Genomic DNA, 19,909 nt, shown 5'->3' with positions numbered 1-19,909 from the left:
CACAAGTAGGCAGAGAGGCAGGCGGGGGCGGGGTGGGGGGGAGGGGAAGCAGGCTCCCCACCGAGCAGAGAGCCGGATGCAGAGGCAGGGCTCAATCCCAGGACCCCGGGACCATGACCAGAGCCGAAGGCAGAGGCTTAACCCACTGAGCCACCCAGGTGCCCCTGCAATCTTATTTTTAGAACAGATTTTGTAAACCGAAGAAAAAAGAAACAGCCTACTATAATGAAAGAAAAGTCCCGGCATCTTTATAGGACTAAAATTGACAAGATCAACGTGGCTATATGGAAATCTGGGAGAAAATCAGGCTTAGTCTTAAATATATCAGAGATTCTGACCCCTGAAGGGATTCTAATGGTTCGTCTTAGTCTATGGACATGCGGCAGGCATACGATATAAACTATCAGGAGGTTTTTTTGGAACTCATTCTTCCTCAATCTGTTTTGCGCCTTTTTCTCCTTCTAGGTTCTAGATCTGTACTCTCCCACCGTGTCTTGTAAAAGGTTGCACAGACAACCCTTACTTCAAAAACAAGAAGAGAAAGTCCTCCATTTCCTTGCTGCATTTCCCTGCTAAATTTGTTATCCTACCCTACTGAATTTATACATTCAGTAACCTTAGTGACCATGTTCTAACCATTATTTCCTGAATTTTCATCGGCCTGAGAGCATTTGATTTTCTCTTTCCTTGAGTGGTGCCCCCCCCAACTGCCAAATTAATTACACTCTTTTGTTTTTATTTCTTCACATAAAATTGTTTTTGTCTTCTTACCTCTGAATTATGCATAAAACTTGTAGTGATCTCTCTGCTTTTGTGTCTCTATACTCAAGTTCTTGAGAAAGCACATTGATTGTTTAGTTTTATCTGTAATCTCTATAGCAATGATCAATCTGAGTTCTGACCTTTGAAATATATACTGATATTGTCATCAAAACACTCATAAAACCTCAGTCTTTTTTTTTCCCTCCTATAGCACATCTTTCCCAATAGCTCAGCTGGACATCTTGAAGTATTTTTACCCTCTTTCCTAATTCAGTTCCATATCCAGACTGTACCACACTCCATCACCCATTTTTTTTTTCCTATGTATTTTACCACGTGAGCCCAGAGCACCTTTGTGGTATCATGTGCAGACTGTGCAGAGATCTTGCTAAACGGGACTCTTAAGGTTCTCCCTGAAAGTGGCTACGTCCTACATAGGCTTTCCTTGTTCTCCTGTTCTTGGCCTCCTCACTCTTCACTCTTTTCTATGGCAGGATCACAGTGCACAAGACTGTGTGTGATCTAGTCTCTGCCTTCACACTGTCTAGGATTGGCCACGGACTCTTCCGGCCACATGAGTTGGCAAGTCGATTTAAGGTCTTGTGACTAAAATGGATAAAATAACAGCTTCTCATAGAGATCTGCAAAGATTAAATGAATTGGTATATCTGAAGCTCTTCACAGCTCTGAATAAAGGCTGGCCATACGATACCAATCTCTACGAGCAGGTTTTGTTATTTCTTACGCCTACAAGAAAACAGCCACCAACTACTACTGCCTGTCATACAGTCAATTAAATATTCGTCTGCCTGATCTTGGGAGCTTCCTAAATTTTACCCCATGCGGTTTTTCTAATCATCTCTTTTGTTGATCCTGTATTTGGGGCACATTTTCTGGATTCTTCCCTCCCTCTTCATAGCCGTTAGTTGCATTTTCACAACTTTTTCCATAAGTTTAATCAGTCCTCTGATGCCTTTATTGCAGGCCTCTTTGGACTTTCAAAATCCTATGCTTGATCAAAATCCAACAGGTTCACCTTTCTGAAGTTACTATTCTAAGAAAGAACTCCAAGTAGCATTTTTCCATATGATACATGAGGCTCACAGTTCTCTGTATGTTGGTATGATATACCTTCTCCAGTTAAATCTTAAACTTGTTGAGGTAAAAAAAAATATTTTCCTCTCTGTCACTATATAAAAGCACATTTTTGGCATCTCAAAACCCTTACTTTCCTCATGATTAGTTAATCATTCAATTATTAGTTAATCATTCAATATTATGAATGTAGAGATAAACGTTAAACACTTAAAATAGATGTTAGTACTTCACACACCGTTGAACAGAGAGGCTATCTGTACTACTGTTGTTGAATGAAGAAGAAAAAGATAAATGATCAATATTTAGCTACTGAACATCAATTATGTGTCAGAAAAAAATAGCCTAAAACTTAGCTGCACAGTGGGAGATTATGGTGACTTTCCATTCTGGAGACTTTCCCAAAAGATACATTGTAGCCTTTACATTAGCAGAGAAACTGATTCTGTGCTCTCTCCACAGAAGTTCCAGAAGGGAAGCACAGTTTATAAAGTAGGAAGAGGACCATGCAGTGGAATTCCATCTCACAGGGTCACGTGAGCCCTACCTCACCAGCATCTGCTTGTCTCTCTTGAAGTGGGTCATAAATAATAGCAAGTAAACTGGGAATTCCAAGGAGGGAGGGGTGACATTCCATTTACAATACATTTTTATTTTTTATTATTTTTTTTACAATATATTTTTTAAGTTGAAGTTAAATGCATGGGGTTTCAGCTTTGCAATGTGTTAGTAATAGTAATGCTAGAAATGCCTAGATTATTATTGAACAAATACAGCACTCATAAATAGGAGCCATTATCTCAAAAATGGCCTACTGTCCTATCTTCTGTACTAAGACAATGGCTATAGTGAGACAATTTATTTTTTTTTTAATTTTATTTATTTATTTGACAGACAGAGGAAGAGTGCAAAAGCAAGGGGAGCAGCAGGCAGAGGGGGAAGCAGGCTCTCCGCTGAGCAAGGAGCCCAATGTGGGACTCGATCCCAGGACCCAGAGATCATGACCTGAGCTGAAGGCAGGTGCTTAACTAACTGAGCCACCCAGTGGCCCCGAGACATTTTCTTTTAATTTTAAAACTATTTATTATTTGGGGCACCTGCGTGGCTCAGTGGGTTAAAGCCTCTGCCTTCGGCTTGGGTCATGATCTCAGGGTCCTAGGATCGAGCCCCATGTCGGGCTCTCTGCTCAGCAGGGAGCGTGCTTCCCTTCCTCTCTCTCTGCCTGCCTCCCTGCCTACTTGTGATCTCTGTCCGTCAAATAAATAAAAAAAAAATCTTTAACACTATTTATTATTTATACTCATAATAATAATCGCTTCTCGGCCTTTTGGCTAAGATCAAGTGTATTTATACTCATAATAAGAACAAGAGGTCAACAGGGATGAATGGATGAGGGAAGTAAAGGTTTTGGCACTAACAGAAATTTCAGTATTAATTGGTAGGTCTAGCCCATTTTATGGATTTTTGTTGTTCTCCATTGCGTTCTATTCTCCTTAACCCTCTCCCTGGGCCACTGACAGCTAGACAGGCTGTGAACTGAGGCCAGCACTCAGATAGTTTTTTACGTATAATACTTGACAAATAAAACCTAAGTATACATGCCCTGGGGCAGGACACATGCTCTCAAGGTTCACAATAGTTCCTGTTTTTATGTTATTTTGTTCTTGGAATCTTTCTTTTTTTTTTTTAAACCCTGTCTCGGAACCCCTGAAGCCATCTGAATTTGCCACCCATGGTTTAGAACTCCAGCCAACCTGCTTCTTACTCTCGGGCTCCCTCTATCTCAGTCAAAGTTTGGTGGATGTGAAGCTCATTAGAAAGAATGAAGGTTGGAGATGAATTCTAGTTTGTCTAATTTTTGTTAAAACTACAGGCAACTCATTGCATATACATTGGCTTATGTCCTACATAACTTTCTGAAAGTATTTTCGCAGAATCAGTATAAACCTTTATAAATAGGAAATGTTTATAAAACAATCATATGTCATTACATATTATAAAAAGCAGCAGTTTGCAAAATAAAAGTTTATACCAGTTTTACCAAAGATTCCTGCTTCATTATGAAATACAATCCATTTTAGGTGTGTATATGTGTATGTATGTATCTACCTACATATAAATATATTAACTTTTCTCAATATGAACCAAAGTACAACTAATTTTATAAATGTACCCTCACAAAGCACACTTATTTCTTATTGAAAAGCACATCGACATAGTCTTGAGACACAATGAAAAGCAATCACTTCTACTAACCTGCGTACCTTTACACAGCTTTGGTCAGAATTGGAATATTATGCTTAAGATAGTGATGCGTTCCTGTTCCATGTACCTTATACTTTTAACATTTCTCTATCAGGTGAAGTTGCAATGGTTCATTACCCCCTTTTTATTAAAGACACAACGTTGCCAGTGACCATGAAATAGAAAACAGGTACCACAGCAAAACAGGGACAGAAGACAGACTGAATCCCAATGACAAGAAATATCCTTTAGACTACTTGTACCTTCTTAATGGTCTTCTCAATAAGCATGTCTCCAACCGGCATCAGAATACCTCCAAACACAGCCAGCACTGCACCAATGACCGCACCGGCGATGAGCCCACAGTTTCGATCACAGCCCATTTTCTTTATCGGGGAAACAGAACTGTTCAGCACCTGCTTCTTTCAAACTCCTGGCTTTGATTAGATGGTTTCAAGAGGTCTGGGTTTAGCGTTAGAAAGAGATCATAAAACAGAAGCTTAAATAATCAGTATGAGAAGATCAAAGTACAAAGAAAACGCAACTGAAAAGTCATTTTGCCAGTTATAAATAAACAGATGCTTTTTCTTTTTGTTTTAGAGATGGACTTTCTAGGTTAGGTCCTCCCCTTCTCGATGTTAACTGTCTACTGGTAGAAGATCTAAAAGATTTTGTCGGAGAGTATTTCCTCAAAATTCTCATCTTTTCAATTTTCTACCGTTGGATGATGAGCACTGAAATCTTATCTCAGGAGAACATGCTTGCTGTACTTCTGGCCTCTTCTGCTTTCCTAGGTAGGACCCTTGGATGCCGGCTAGTCCTTTATCTGGCTTCGCTTCCCAAACACAGCCAGCCACAGCCTGCCTGGGGCTCTCCTGCTCAGGAAGATGTGTGGACTGAGGTCTTCTCTGCCAAATGCTAAGTATGATAACACACGCGGTCTCTACTATACCTTATTCACGAGTATCCAGCAAGATACAGATTTTAGAGGGAATGTTCTGACGAGTCTCAGAAAGAATCAATTCTTCTAATCATTCGTAAGCTATCTGTTAAAACAAAAATGCATGGTTACATTGGGAAAATAAATTGGGAATTAATACTAGAACCTCTCTCATGTCACCAAAATTATAACCACTACTAAAAGAAAAATCTCATTTTCATGAATACTGACCTGTCTGATTTTTTTTTTTATAAATAATGCTGAAACCTGAACTATTTGAAAGAAGTGTACTTCACTTTCAATTTCATTGTTAATAACTGAATTTTGGATAGACCATAGATGTGAATTTAAATACATGAGGTAGAGGATATGTAGTTTTAATGATAGGCACTGCTTTGTTACGAGTCTCAGTTTTTTGTTTTTTGTTTTTTGTTTATCTTTTTTGCATATTCAACTGCAATATTATTCTGTCATAATGGGCAATTGCTTCAAACCAATTGTGCTAAAATCAACTAATTTGTGCTTGTGTGTATTACACCTAGTCAATCTTATTTTTGGTATCTTTATACACTATGTGGTTATTTCACAAAGACTGAAAGGAAATTATTTCTGATATGAGTGGATTCTATTGTAAGAAATAAGAATTTGTTCCTTCTAATATTTGAAAGCACATTCCTATTTTTGGTTGCAACTCTATTTTTTTTAAGTGGGGCTGACCTGGCATTGACGAACAGTTAAAATGTGCCTTGTAGCTTAGAAACAAATATTCCCTGCTTCATTGCCCAAGGCCATGGAAAACATAAATGCCATAAGAATGGAGACTGCAGATAAAAAAAAAAAATCACACAAAATATTTTCTGCCTACACTTTAAATAATAAAAATTCTACTTTTCTTATGGTCTCAGATTTTCCCTCTACAGCATTGTTGCAACCGAAGTGCCACTCTTATGACGTCATGAACACTTATTTCCATGGGAGGAATCATTTCTTTAAGAATAATACTTGTATAGCTAAGAAAATAAGAAAAATTAGACTTGTCCTCAAAATGGAGAAAGATAAGTGGTACGGTTTTCCCAGGGCAATTTTATTTACTTACCTCTACTCATTCTTATCTTTGTCATATCTCTTTACCTACGCCTTATACCCTGGATACTTCCACTGTAAATCAGGGTTCACTGAACTCATTCACATTGGAGGTTCTAATGGCTAAGAAGCCTGAATCCTATTAGTGTCAAACGTTTTTTCCAATGTAAGAAGTAAATATATAAGCCTAAACTAGTGACTTAGGTTTCCTGCAGTCTGGAGTTGGCTTTTTATTAATTGCTTGGGGGTGAAGTGTGAAGAAAAGCTTTCCCTACTCTCTGAAATCATGTAACATGCATTGCTATCCTGGTGTTTTGTACACTATGAACAAATAAACATAATCAGGGTAGCTTAGTAAGTAATATCTCACCGAATGTTCATTTCAAAGACCATCCTCCAACTCCCATTTGCACGTTTTACCTCAAGTAGCAATCCAAATACAGAGATCTAACCTAGTGTAGTTGAGACTTAGTATACGGACTAGAGATTAAGCCAAAAAACTGATCTCCAACTGTCTTGCCAGATGACGGTGGGCAAACCACTTAATCTCTCTCACTTCAGTTTCCTCATGTGTAAAGTAAGATGCTGTGATGAGATCTGCAGTTTTTAAGTGGCTGAACTGGTTCTTCAGATTCTTACGTGGATGACAAATGGGCAGAGTGACTATGGAGTACAACCGTGGTGGGAACCCTGGGTCTAGATTCCCAGCTTCGTCCCCCTCTCCCATCTGACATTCTCCTTTCCTCCACCCTGAGGAAGGTCTAGGAGAATCTCTATAGAAACCAATGGCTTTGCAAACCCATTTAAAAATTAGCACAGGAAATCCCCACGGTTAAATTGCAGTTCTCTTTATTAAATATCATGAATCTATTTTAAAAAAACTCAAATATTAGGTCATACCTTTTGGAAAGTTATTTTATGTTCCATATAAAAGTCACTAAAAATCTTCACTAATAGTCATGTCATTTGCAACTCAGACAGATGGAACATAAAATGATTTAAAAATTACAATTCTATCGTTGCTAAAATAGATACATGTGCATATATTTGCCCTTTTCCAGATTCTGTACCGTAATCAAATCATGAATCTATCTCACTGTTTCCAGAATTATTTTCCTTTATTCAAGTAGCCCATGTACTAGAGGGAAGGGTTTCTGCAAAGAGCAGAGTCCCAGGAACATCTATTGGAAGACCCAGGGGATAGCACATGTTGTCCAATGCCTCCCTCTCTGAACCAGGAAATCCATTATTGTGACTACTAAGGATCCAGGGCCCCAAAGATGTCAAGTAATGTGGAAATCTGGGTCCTGCCCAGGCTCTGTCTGCTTTAAACTTAAAACTGAAGTGAGATAGTGTATCCATCCCACTGCTCGTGAGTTTTAAGTTCATCAGAAAACAGAAGTATCGAGTAATTTATCAAGTAATTTATCCTGTTGAATCTCATGGTTAGATAGTTACTGGGATAACACTGGTTTGGATGTTATGTAAGGAAAGCTACAAGTAGTAATCTGACATTACTTCACATGTGTATTAATATTTTTGAGAGAGAATGACTGAGTTTGTGTCTTTTATTTTTCTCTCCACATTTTCAACTGATTCATTTTTGGTACACTGTTGTAACTTTCCAACTTTTTTCCCTAATAATAGGCAAGATATTTGACATTACTTGGGTTCATTTATTTTCCTTCAGTGCCTTGATACCATGAGTAATTAGGTATTGTTATTCAACTCATACTTTAACCTTATGCTTCATATTATAAAATTAAAATCAGTTTTATTCACCTGAGGCAAAGGAGGGCCAACATTACATAAGACACACACTGCATACACAAGAGAAAAGCTCAGGTTACAGCACATTCTATTCAATCGTTTTTCCACCCATGTTTATCTTCACGGAAAAAAAAAGTGTAGTTCCTCCCCATTCTTCTCTCACATTTAGCTAGGGCATGTAAAATGTGTGTCTTGCACATTTGGTGTTCTTCAAAACATAGTTCCTTACATACTAAAATAGTAATTTATTTCACTTGCTAATTTTGGATTACATTTATTGTTATTTCTCCTTCATAAGAATACACAAGACATTGATATCTGCAATAATTTACTTCTTGCTTGAGGTACTTAAATCTGGAAAGCAAAGAACAATCACAGGTACAGGACCGAAAACTAATGGCTGAACATTTTCTAAAGAAGAGAAAAGAAAAAGGCATATTTAAAGTTTTTATTTTATTTTTATTTTTTTGACAGACAGAGATCACAAGCAGGCAGAGAGGCAGGCAGAGAGAGAGGAGGAAGCAGGCTCCCTGGGGAGCAGAGAGCCCGATGTGGGGCTCCATCCCAGGACCCTAGGATCATGACCTGAGCCGAAGGCAGAGGCTTTAACCCTCTGAGCCACCCAGGCGCCCCGAAAAAGGCATATTTAAAAATATCACTTATCACGTATCTTTCTTGAATCTATAGGGAGACCAGTTGTATCTTATCAATTTACAGATTATAAATCCTATTCTTTTTGTAGAATTTGTAAGTGTATCTTATTCCCTTGGGTTATCTTTGAAAGAAGGAAGAAGAATACAATTTTTCTTTCTCCTTTTTTTTCATTGTCAAATAAAGGAGTGTTTCCAGAATGAATTTAGGAGTATTGTGCCTTTCCACTATGTTGGAAACCTGGTGGTAGAAACTGAGAGACTGAGCTCTAAGAAGCATCTCCAATAAATAGATCAGAAAATCAGAGAAAATTCCCAGAGAATCTGTAATTCTTCCCATGTGTGGATAAAGCTGTGTTCCTGGGGAAACTATTCCCAGGGAAGGCATGGCCTAGAGGTAAAATTTCCTGGGATGTGAACTGCAAAACTTGAAAAAGCTCAGATCACAAGAGTATTTGTAGCATAAATCAATGCTAGGACCTTCATGACATTTTCTTACTCATGAGTGAGTAGCTCAGAATTCCTATTCTATCCATAAACCTTCCTTGCACGTTTCCTTAGAACAGAAAACCAGATCATACACTTCTGTTTTCAACCACACACACATACACTGTTCTTTTGGTACACAGGCCTTTTTCACCTAATAAATATGGTACCTGCCCACAAAACCCATTTTTGGTGTTATTAATTCAACAGGTTGGATATGGATGATGTAAGTTAGTTTTCAAAATTAGATTCCTTTTCACACTCTGACCCTACACCATACCTAGGTGTGTTTACATGCCATGATTTCCTAGACATAAATATGATGCAGATTCAAACCCAAGCTAGTTGCAATGGGTATAAACCAATAATTTAATCTGCTTGCATTTCATCATGTGGAAACAGAAGTCATTAGATCTGTACCTTATAATCTTCTATTCAGAGACAGAATTCTTTACATGCAATTTCAATGTATAAACATAGCTAAAAGAAAAGCTATTCTGGTTAAAGGGGGCAAGAAGTGTGGCCCTTTCCCCTTCCTGTCCTACTTCTCTTGAGCTCTGAGTCATCCTCACAGAACCCTAGGGCTCTGCAGAAAAATACTTCAATAACTATATGAGAAGTTATCCAATATCTTTTCTTACTGAAGTTACCACAGTCCTTTTTACATTTCTATCCTATTAGAATATGTGGGGGTAGGGACATTTCTATCCTATTAGAATATGTGGGGGTAGGGACACCTAAGTGGCTGAGTCTTGGGTCCTGGGTATCAAGCCCAGCAGGAAGTCTCCTTGGGATTCTCTCTGTCCCTGCCTCCTCTAAAATAAATAAATTAATTTAAAAAAATAAGTGGAGGTAAAAATATACAACAGAAAAAAATTATAAACATCTATAATATGAAACAAAGATACATATCACTAAATTATACTTTCAAATACTATAATTTAAAACTTGTTTCGGTGGTAGTCTTAAAACAGTAAGTACACTGGACTTCATTACAAAGTCCATCTAGAAACAAGGCTACTTTTTGGAGTACTTGGAGGAATTACTATAGGTTTGAAATGATTTTCTTAAGATCATATCAGTTTAAATAGGACTGTCTAGAGCTTTTCTTAATCTTTGAACCTCAGACAGGAATTCTATTTTTTCCCACTTCAAATTATACTATAAACAGTAAGATATCATGTGCTTTGCAATGGTTCAGATACTGGACTTTGAAGTCAAGTGATTTAGGTTTAATTTGGGTCTTGATAGGATAGTTTCTCTGTGGCTAAATTTTCTCTAAAATGACTGTATCACTAATCAAATAAGGTTGTAAATGTCAAAAGTAAATGAGATTATGTATAAAAATTCCTATCATAAAAAATGTTATTTTGGGGCGCCTGGGCGGCTCAGTGGGTTAAAGCCTCTGCCTTTGGCTCGGGTCGTGATCCCCGCGTCCTGGGATCAAGCCCCTCATCAGGTTCTCTGCTCAGCAGGGAACCTACTTCCCTTCCTCTTTCTCTGCCTGCCTCTCTGTCTGCTTGTCATCTCTGTCTATCAAATAAATAAATAAAATCTTTTAAAAAAATGTTATTTTGACATGTTATCATGAAATATTATTTTGAACAACCATACAATTAAACAGTAAAATGTTATTTCATGCTGGCCAATTTTTTAATCTAATAAATGTATATAGTGTATACAAGTAGGAACAATTATTTGCAAAACACTTAGATGACAATAAAATCTGATTAAATTTATATATATATATAAATTTAGTCAGATTTTATATATATATAGGAATATATATAGGAATATATATATATATATGTATATATATATATACATGAACTTAAAGTATCACACAAATGGGAGGTAGCTGCTAGTTTAGGAGATGCTGCTTAAAGCTTTTAGCCATAACTTGGGCCAGTGAATGAAAACACCTTGTGATTAAATCAAAAGACAGTTACAGAATTTCCTCCTTCAGAAACAGAAAACCCACAAGATTCAAGTGTGCTTGAGTAAACAGGGCCAAACATTTTCATAAAAAATAAGGGAGGCAACTATAAATTCCAAACTTTCCAGTACATCCTGTGCAAGTACTCTCCAATTGTAAGGTCAGTGTACCTCCCAGACTAAGCTGTTATCTGATGATGGTGGACTGGATTCATTGTTCTGCTATAATAATGATTCTGGTAAATAAAGATTTTCTACATATTTTTCTCTCATAAAATCCAATGGACCACTGGACCCTACATAACAAAACCCTTTTCAAATTTCATTTTGGTTTTCTTCTGAACCAGTACTGGAAGTAATGCTTCTTTTAGGTTCAAAAGGCATTACTAACTCAAAACCACATAGGAGAGGACTGAAAAATGCACACAAACATTTTAAAAACGTCTTTCACTATGTTTCTTGATAATTCCAGAAACTGTGTGAGATTTACTCCAGAGAATTTATGCCATTTCCAGTATGAATTAACTTGCTATAATTAAATTGAAACTTCTAATTTTCCTAGGATGATTTATCCTTAATTTAAACTTAGGGGATCCTGGGCAGCTCAGTCTTTAAGTGTCTGCCTTTAGGTCAGATCATGATCCCAGAGTCCTGGGATCAAGCCCCTTATTGGGCTCTCTGCTTGGTGGGAAGCCTGCTTCTCCCTCTCCCACTCCCCCTGCTTATGTTCCCTCTTTCGCTGTCTATGTCAAATAAATAAATAAAATCTTTAAAAATAAATAAATAAATTTGGTGTCATCATTCAAGGAAATAATTTGTATTTGTAATAATACAAATTTATTTATTTATTTATTTATTTATTTATTATTTATAATAATAATATTTATTTGTAATAAGTTTTCTACAGAGCCCAAAATATTAATTTTGATTTCTTTTCATTCTCCTACCTACCAAATTTTACATAATTTATACTAATTAATTAAATCTAGAATCATTATTTGGAATATAATTTACCATTCCAAGTAGCAATTATAGTTTCTTTGTTCACTAAGGAAAAAAATGTTTAACAAGAACATATCCAAAATACACATTGCATTTAACCATAGTGACAAAGTTCACCAACGATTAATACTATTCAGATAGAAAATTAAAGACACTAATGACTCTGTCAAGTAATAAGTAGCTAATTGCAAACTAGAAATGTTGTGGACATAAGAATAGCAAGTCATTTATAATAATTAATGCATTATATTAATCTTACCATGAATTTTTATTCCTAAATTAAAAATCAGGTATAAATAGCTTAAGTGTACAATGAAAGTTTCACTGTAATCAAACTGGATCATAAATCATTTTAAATGTTAATAAATAAATGTTTACAGATGCAAAATTTTGAACATCAAAAAATAAAATGCCACTGACCATTGGACAAGGTTTTAATATTTTTGAAACATAAAATGTAGAAAGACTTGTAACTTGGAAAACAACACAAATCTAATTTTTTAAAAAAGCCTAATGACTTTGAAAAACAGTTACAGCTTTTTGTTGTTATTGTGCTACAACTTCTTAAGAGTGTTATTATACTACAGTCATCTCCTATCATTTAGGAGATAGAAATCTTTTTTGTTAGAAACAAATCATATGACTTACCTTTAAATAGGCTAAGCAAGATTTTTCAATCAAAGGCTCAAACATTTGAACAGACAGTTCTTGGTAGGACCAAATGGTACTCTGCAGAAAAACTCTACACTAAAATCCTCATTACATAAAGTCTGTGAGTTTAAATATGCTTTAAAAAAAAAAGTACAATATCAAATCCCAGTGAGTGGTTTGTTGCCAGAGGAATTAGGAAAAAAAAAAAAAAAAAAAAGGAAAAGAAACCCACCCACATCACACTACTGGTATGGCTCTTACGGGTCTATTTTTATGGTCTGGTGAGGACCCATTACCTATATCTGAGATACTCAGCAGACTTTTTTTTTTGGCCATTTTCCCATCCAAGTAAGTCAGAGGCCAGAGAAACAAAAGGCACTGACCTTCTGATCTGCCTCTAATATATTCTATTTTCCTGCACAATCATTATTCCAGATGATGAACTAGGTCCAGGGGGTGGAAAGTATAAATTAGGAAGAATTAGTAATCTTACTTCCTCGTCATGATTTAGCTTGCAAAACTCCACAAAATTGAAAGAAAATGCACTTCTCTAGACAGCATTAATCTAAAGTGCATAAAGACTAAGGATTTTGAAAACAATTGGAGACACCGTGAATCAACAAGGATGATAAACTGACTTTAAAAAAGGAAACAGCATATTGTTCTAACTGGAAATTCTTAACTACTGTTTATCATTTTCTGTTAGTTTTCCACAACTGTCATGAGCACAGCAAAATATCCATATGAAGACAAAAAATTAAATTCCCCTTAGGTTTCTTCAGCGAAAGGAGAACTATTCAATAACATTTAAATAGAATTACATTTAAGATGACCTCTTCATGTAGAAAGGTATATAGTTAAGGTACTTTAAAGGAAAGGCAAGATTTTAAAATCTAATGAAAACAGAAGGTCTTGGCGGGGGAGAGAGCATCAATACTAAGAATACAAAGAAATTCCCAAAATCATGTAAGGAAGATCAACGTCTTTACAAAGTTAAACTGCCATATCTACCAGACAGGCCGCTGCATAAATGCCTCCAAGTCAACCTTGAAATAAAGCGAGCTGACAATAACAGGCAGGATATATTTAGTTCATTAGATCATATTTAAAGCAGTCCTTCTCACTGGATTGCCTGTGTTCTCCCTTCTGAGTATGGCAGGACTCTCTTCATTTGTAAGCACTGCAGTGCAACTGGACAGGAATCTCAACTGCCCTTTTTCCCTGAAGCTTTCTTTTTCCCAGGTATTTTCACAGATGCTTATATTTAAAAATGAATGCTTAGATATTAGTACTTATTAGGGATTAGGTATTATTAGGCTTTTTCTTTCTAAATCTGAGACCACTCCATTAGGATTAAGTAGAAATGAACTTGTACAATCCCCTTGTAATTTATGCTTTTCATTTCAACAGAAGAGCTTAGAGATTTCAGGTAACTTAAAAAGAGGAGCCCTTGAAAGGTCTGTGACCTTTGCTGTATTAGTAAAAAGGTAATAAAGGGCTATTTTAATAACTGTCTTAAGAGTATCTATTTTATTGTTTTTGAACTGCTTTGATATATTTTCTTCTCAACTTGAATTCTCACACACTTCCCCCGCCCCCAACATGACAATTCAAAAATAGCTCACAGACACAGGAGTTCAGATAGCTCCTATTTTAAAGAGCAAATTTTAAACACATTGCAAGGATAGTTAAATGACGATGAAAACATGAACACCATCACAGAAAGATACTTCAGAAAAAATACAAGCGAAATAGATGCTTTGACACTGAACTTACTTGGAACACTCATCAGTAGCCTAATGCCATTCAAACCCTCTGACGGTCTCTGGAGAGGGAAATGTCACACACTCCCAAGCAGTCCAAAGAATCAAATTTACATTCCCAGAGGGCAGCTGTGTTCAATCCCTTAGACAGCAGTTCCTGAGTAGCTTTCTGAGTCTCGTGCGCTAAGACCCCAAAAGAGCATAGCTAGGTAAAATCTGTAACCATACATTTAGATTTTGAGCAAAATCCATACCTGGGACAATAAAGCAGAAAAATGTTGCACCCATTTCTGAGTCAACAATGTTGAGGTTTTCATTTGGGGAAAAGAATATATACCCACAGTATTTTGAAGGGATGTATTTTATATGAGAGTACACCTTGCCATATGTACATCCACTAGAGCACTAGACAGATCTAGTAAAATGAAGGATGAAACTTGCAACAGAATAAAGTCTGTTTAGGCACAGCTCTCTAGGAACCCTTTTTGGTGACCACATAGGGTTTGAAATCAGACAGACAAGTGAATCCTGAGGTTACTGGGCACTGGTTGAATCGAGGGGAGGTCAGTAGTTAAAGGACCTCTTACTCTTATTTTTTAATCAAAAAATGGACAAAACTAAGTAAGAGGATGGTAAGAACTAAGTGAGGGACTTCTTTGCAACACATGACAGGGGTCTGATCACTAGCACTCAAATTCAAACCCCTTCCACTGGGCCCCTGCCCCTTTTCTCCCTTCTGTTCTATTATCTGATGATTATATAGCACTATTTTACGTAGATTTGGCTTATTTTTTTGTCCTGTTTTTGCATCCGCTAGAATACTGGCTCCAAGTGGAGGGAGACATTTGTCCAGTTAGTTCACTGCTCAATCCCCAGAGTGAAGAACAGACTCAAAGCTGGTAACCAATTAAATAAATGGATACACACAGAAATTGTCATAACCATAATATTTTAAAAGGAGTCAGAATGGGGGCCCCTGGGTGGCTCAGTAGGTTGTTTCTGACTATTGATTTGGGCTCAGGCCATGATCTCAGGATCATGAGATCGAGCCCCACATCAGGCTTCACGTTGGGCTTAGAGCCTGCTTAAAATTCTCTCTCCCCTCTCCCTCCCTCCCTCCCCCTTAAAAAAATAGCAAGGATGGTCAGAAATGAGAAGTTACTAGGCTGTCTGTTCATACCACAAATATTCAATGGTTTGAGATGAAGAGCATCTGCTTTGACAGTCAACTGACCAGAGTTTGAATTTGGAGTTCATCACTTCCTAAAGCATGTGCCTTATTGCTAACTACTTTGCCTCTCTTGGTTACAGTGGAAATACTGCCTTTTCAGAACTGTTGTAAAGATGAACAGTGATAATACTAAGGATTTAGCACAGAGCCTGACCTATAGTGTTTAATCAGCTATGGTGATCATTGGCTATTAATCAAATGTTTATGTTGGGGAATTTATTAAAGTAATATGGACAAATAAGAAATATTGAAAATTATAAAAATGTATAAAATGAGAAGTTTCAACCCCCAATTTAGTTATGTTCTCAACTGCCTATAGCTTTATGAATTTTAAATTTACATACGTACGTATATGGAATACTACACATACCAAATCATACTTTTTGCAACTGACTCTTCTCAAACTATATGCCTTGGAGATATCCTATTTTGGATAGAGTTAATGCTCTCTTTTTCCATTATTGAAAAATATACCATAGTTAAGGATGTATTGTCTTTGAAATAACTGATCTCTTTTTTAATGGACACTTTCTTGTATCGGCAGTTCTATGATCTTACCAAAAAATGCTAAACATTCATATACAGTTTTAAAAATTTTTGAGTGCATAAACAATGAATTCTGGAACACTGAAAAGAAAATAAAATGAAAAAAATTTTTTTGAGTACAGCTGACGCACAATGTTAGTTTCAGGTGTACGACATGGTGATTCAACAGCTCTGTGTTGTGCCATGCCTCCAGGTGTCACTCTCACCTGTCACCTACAACATTATTATAATATCATTGTATGCATATATAGTTTTGTTTCCATGTTCTAGGACACCAGTAAACAGCAGTGAGTGAAATTTCTAAGTCAAAAGTGTGTACTTTTTTTGCGAGAGTGGGGAGTAGAGTTTTACCAGATTTCTGTTTATACATCTACACCACAATGTGTGAGACTACCTGTCTGCATACACACTCATACTGGTTTATACTGAATTTTGAGTTTTTAACAAGTACTTTTTTATTGGTAAATATTCAAACGAATGAAGTTGAACCTATTTTCTTAGGTATATTAGCCATTTCTATTCTAAAATATTTGTGAGGGGTGCCTGGGTGGCTTAGTCAGTTGAGTGTCTGACTCTTGGTGTCTGCTCAGGTCCTGATGTCTCAGGGTCGTGAGACTGGGCCCTGCATGGGTTCCATGCTCAGGGGCGAGTCTGCTTGGGATTCTCTCTCTTCCTCTCTCCGTCCCTCCCCATGCTCGTGCACACACGCTGTCGCTAAAACCAATAAATCTTTAAGGTATTTGTGATTATATTCTTGTCTATTTTTCTTCTATGAATTTGTTTGTCCTTTCCTTGTTAGTTACTAAGGAACTGGCCAGTCTTCTGACATTTGACAGTTTTTTAAAAATTTTGATAATATTTAAGTTCATTTTTTGTCTAATTTTATACTACTAAAGTTTAAAATTTTTAGGCCATTAACTTTCACAGTAATTTCCTTTAACATATTGTGCCATACTTTGAAAGACTCTCATTTCAAAAATATTAAAAGTAATAATTCTTTTAGTATTTGTATGGTTTGAATAAAATCATTCGTAACAATATTTTTGGATAAGCTGATTCATGGGATTTAACACTTATGAAGTAAAAGAGGAAGAGGAAAGTGAATTGAGTAACAAATATTGCAAAATATTTGAGAAGCAGATGATGTACACAGTGTGAGGACTCTAAAAGAGGGGTCACATGGCCTGAGTTCTGATCACTGCTTATTACAACAACAAGATTTGTGGACTCAGTAACACACAGTCATTGTAATTCTGATTTCCTTTCGTCACAAAGGGGATAATCATACAGAATTCACCTACACCCTCAGGCGGAAAGATCAAATCAGATATTAGGTTTAAACCTAATGTAAATCTGTCTGCAGCTTCTACTAGGAGATGGAATTTTTTAGGTGTTTGGCTTTTTTGTTTGTTTGTTTAATTGCTTTTGTTTTTGTTTTTTTACAGGACAGGAAATGAAAAATCATCTTAGTATAATAGAAGAATCTTAGTATAATATACAATGCAATTTTAGATTGCATGGGTATGCAAAGACCTACTAATTATGATGATGACATGAGGGAGCTCAGACACACTGGAGGCTTGTTGAACTAAGTCTTTCACCTGTGTTACCTCAATGACCTGCCATACCACCTCCCTGGGCCTTTAGATAACTGAGGTCACAAAGCTGGTGTGCGTCAAGCACGGATTAAAACCCAGATAGACTGAATGAAGAGCCAATACTCTTTTCTGAAAGAAAACAAGAAGAATGAAAAGTTCTTGATCAATACCTAAATTTGCATATACTCTGACACATCTGTACACATTGAACAACAATTTTAAAAAACCTGATATTACCTTTAGAAGAAAATGATTTCTAACCACAACAGAGAATGAACAGTGAATGTGTAGTCTGTAAGTGGTTACTAACTCAATTATTTTGAAATTAAATAAAATCCTCCTAAAGGCCTGTAAACTATTTCAGAACGTTAGCTCCCAATGTCAAACCATAAGTAAAATTTATCACTTTAATCTTTGGGGATAACGAATCATAACATACACACATATGTATACATATTTATGCATATGTATATACACACACAATTATGTGTGTAATTGTATAAATATACATCTATTATTTTCAATTGCTACCTTGCTTATTTGTGAAAGCATCAAACCAATGGCATGTTTTACCTGCTTTCTATGGTGAGAAAGGACTTCACATGCAGGAATAAAAATAAATGAATATAGATGCACATAATTAAGACATAACAGTATAATGTCATACCAGTCAAAGCTTGAGAAACTAAAACAGAGGCTTCTAAGATGGCCTTAGAAGAGAATTTCAAGGACACCATTAAAGTTAAAATGCAGAATGTCAGGGTAATTAAAGTTTAGATTTAAACCATGTAATCTAATGACTGGAAACACAGGATAAAAGCAAAGACACTACATTAAAATGAGAAAGTAAACTTACCCATATATTTAATAGAAGCCATGGTAGGAGCTGTGTGGAAAAGAGATTGAAGAGAGAACACCTCTGTATATGTGGCCAGTGCTCATGTGGGCAGGGCCAAATCAATATGTAAATTTCACAGGCCACCTAAAAATGTTGACAGACCTAGTACTCTTTACTTCAACAGTTTGCTAAGCTGACTCAGCTCAGGAAGGGGGAAGAAAATAAGGCAATATTTAAATGATCCTAGGGAACATAAGGAAAAGGTATGATCAGCATAGCTGTCAGAGTAATTTGTGCTCATACACTAAATGGAAAATTATTAGGGGTAAAAACAAAAATATTCAGGTGAAAGGATAACTAGGTTTGAAAACACGGCATGGTGAAATAGTAGGAAAGAAAGCACAATAATCAATAAGGAAAACAAACCATTAACAAATGCCAAATTAGAAAAGGTTGAGAAAAAAATATATACAACCTATTATTTCGAAATTTCACAGGACAAATATTTTTAAAAAATGACAGAGCTGAGGGGGAAGCACATTTGATTCTTAAGAAATGTAATCTGACTATACAGATAGCCCCTGAAGTGGGGTCTTAAAAATGAAATAAAATAAAGAAGGGTTAGCGAAATCCGGTTACATTCGTGTTAGCTCATGGCTTGATCAAAATGAGGTACTTTTAAACGCTAAAGATATCAGGGTTTTGGGTTTTTTTTTGGTGTTTTTCTTTTTTTTTACTGTTTAATCATCAGGGAAAATTGAAGAGTGTGGCAAAGGTATAACAAAAAAATTTACACAAAGAAATTAGCTGAATAATGAGAATCAAAGTGATTTTGTTCCATTTCGTAGACATCCTAGCCACCTTAATTGTATGGACATCCATGCCACTGGACAATCTGTTACCTTAAGTTTAAAGATATACAACACTTGGACATCAGATTCCTGTAAGAGTTATATGTACATGCATGTGCACACCCACACACCCATGCACACACGCACGAACATGTATGCGCACACTTTTCCAGAGACATAGAAGCATACCTAATTAGGTCTCTTTAAAGATGAAAAGAAGTTTCTAAGATGCAGGTTATACAACAACAATAGATTTTTAAAAATCACCACACAGGAAAAAATACACTCCTGTTGCCTTTCTTTTTCTGTTTGTCTGAAGTGGAAGAGTTTTACACTACAAAGAATCACTTGGCACAAAGCCTACATTTGAGTGACACAGCCGCCTCTGCTAGAAGGTTTAAGGGAACATAAAACAGTCTATCAATCCTAGAGTGAAATCAAATCATCAGCATCATTCAGGCTGG

General features: G+C 36.3%; 1 protein-coding gene across 3 annotated transcripts in view; it reads right to left on the bottom strand.

The window, feature by feature from the left end:
* The window catches only part of CD36 (CD36 molecule (CD36 blood group)), an 81,260-nt gene that overhangs the window by 25,679 nt on the left and 35,672 nt on the right, over positions 1 to 19,909 (bottom strand). Inside the window, exons 1-3 of one of the 3 annotated variants that reach the window (XM_080818189.1) lie at positions 18,613 to 18,700; positions 5,054 to 5,147; positions 4,365 to 4,563 (exon numbers count right to left, since the gene is read on the bottom strand). In XM_080818189.1, coding sequence (XP_080674315.1) covers positions 4,365 to 4,484 — 120 coding nt within the window. In that variant the 5' untranslated portion in view covers positions 4,485 to 4,563; positions 5,054 to 5,147; positions 18,613 to 18,700. Of the gene's footprint in view, positions 1 to 4,364; positions 4,564 to 5,053; positions 5,148 to 12,615; positions 12,932 to 18,612; positions 18,701 to 19,909 lie in introns of those variants that run through there. The other 2 variants (XM_080818190.1, XM_080818191.1) reach the window with 2 other exon arrangements.

This window comes from Martes martes (assembly GCF_963455335.1).
Source record: "Martes martes genome assembly, chromosome: 11".
Taxonomy (NCBI): domain Eukaryota; kingdom Metazoa; phylum Chordata; class Mammalia; order Carnivora; family Mustelidae; genus Martes; species Martes martes.
The sequence above is the reverse complement of the archived record's forward strand: the minus strand, read 5'-3'. Positions and strand labels throughout refer to the sequence as shown.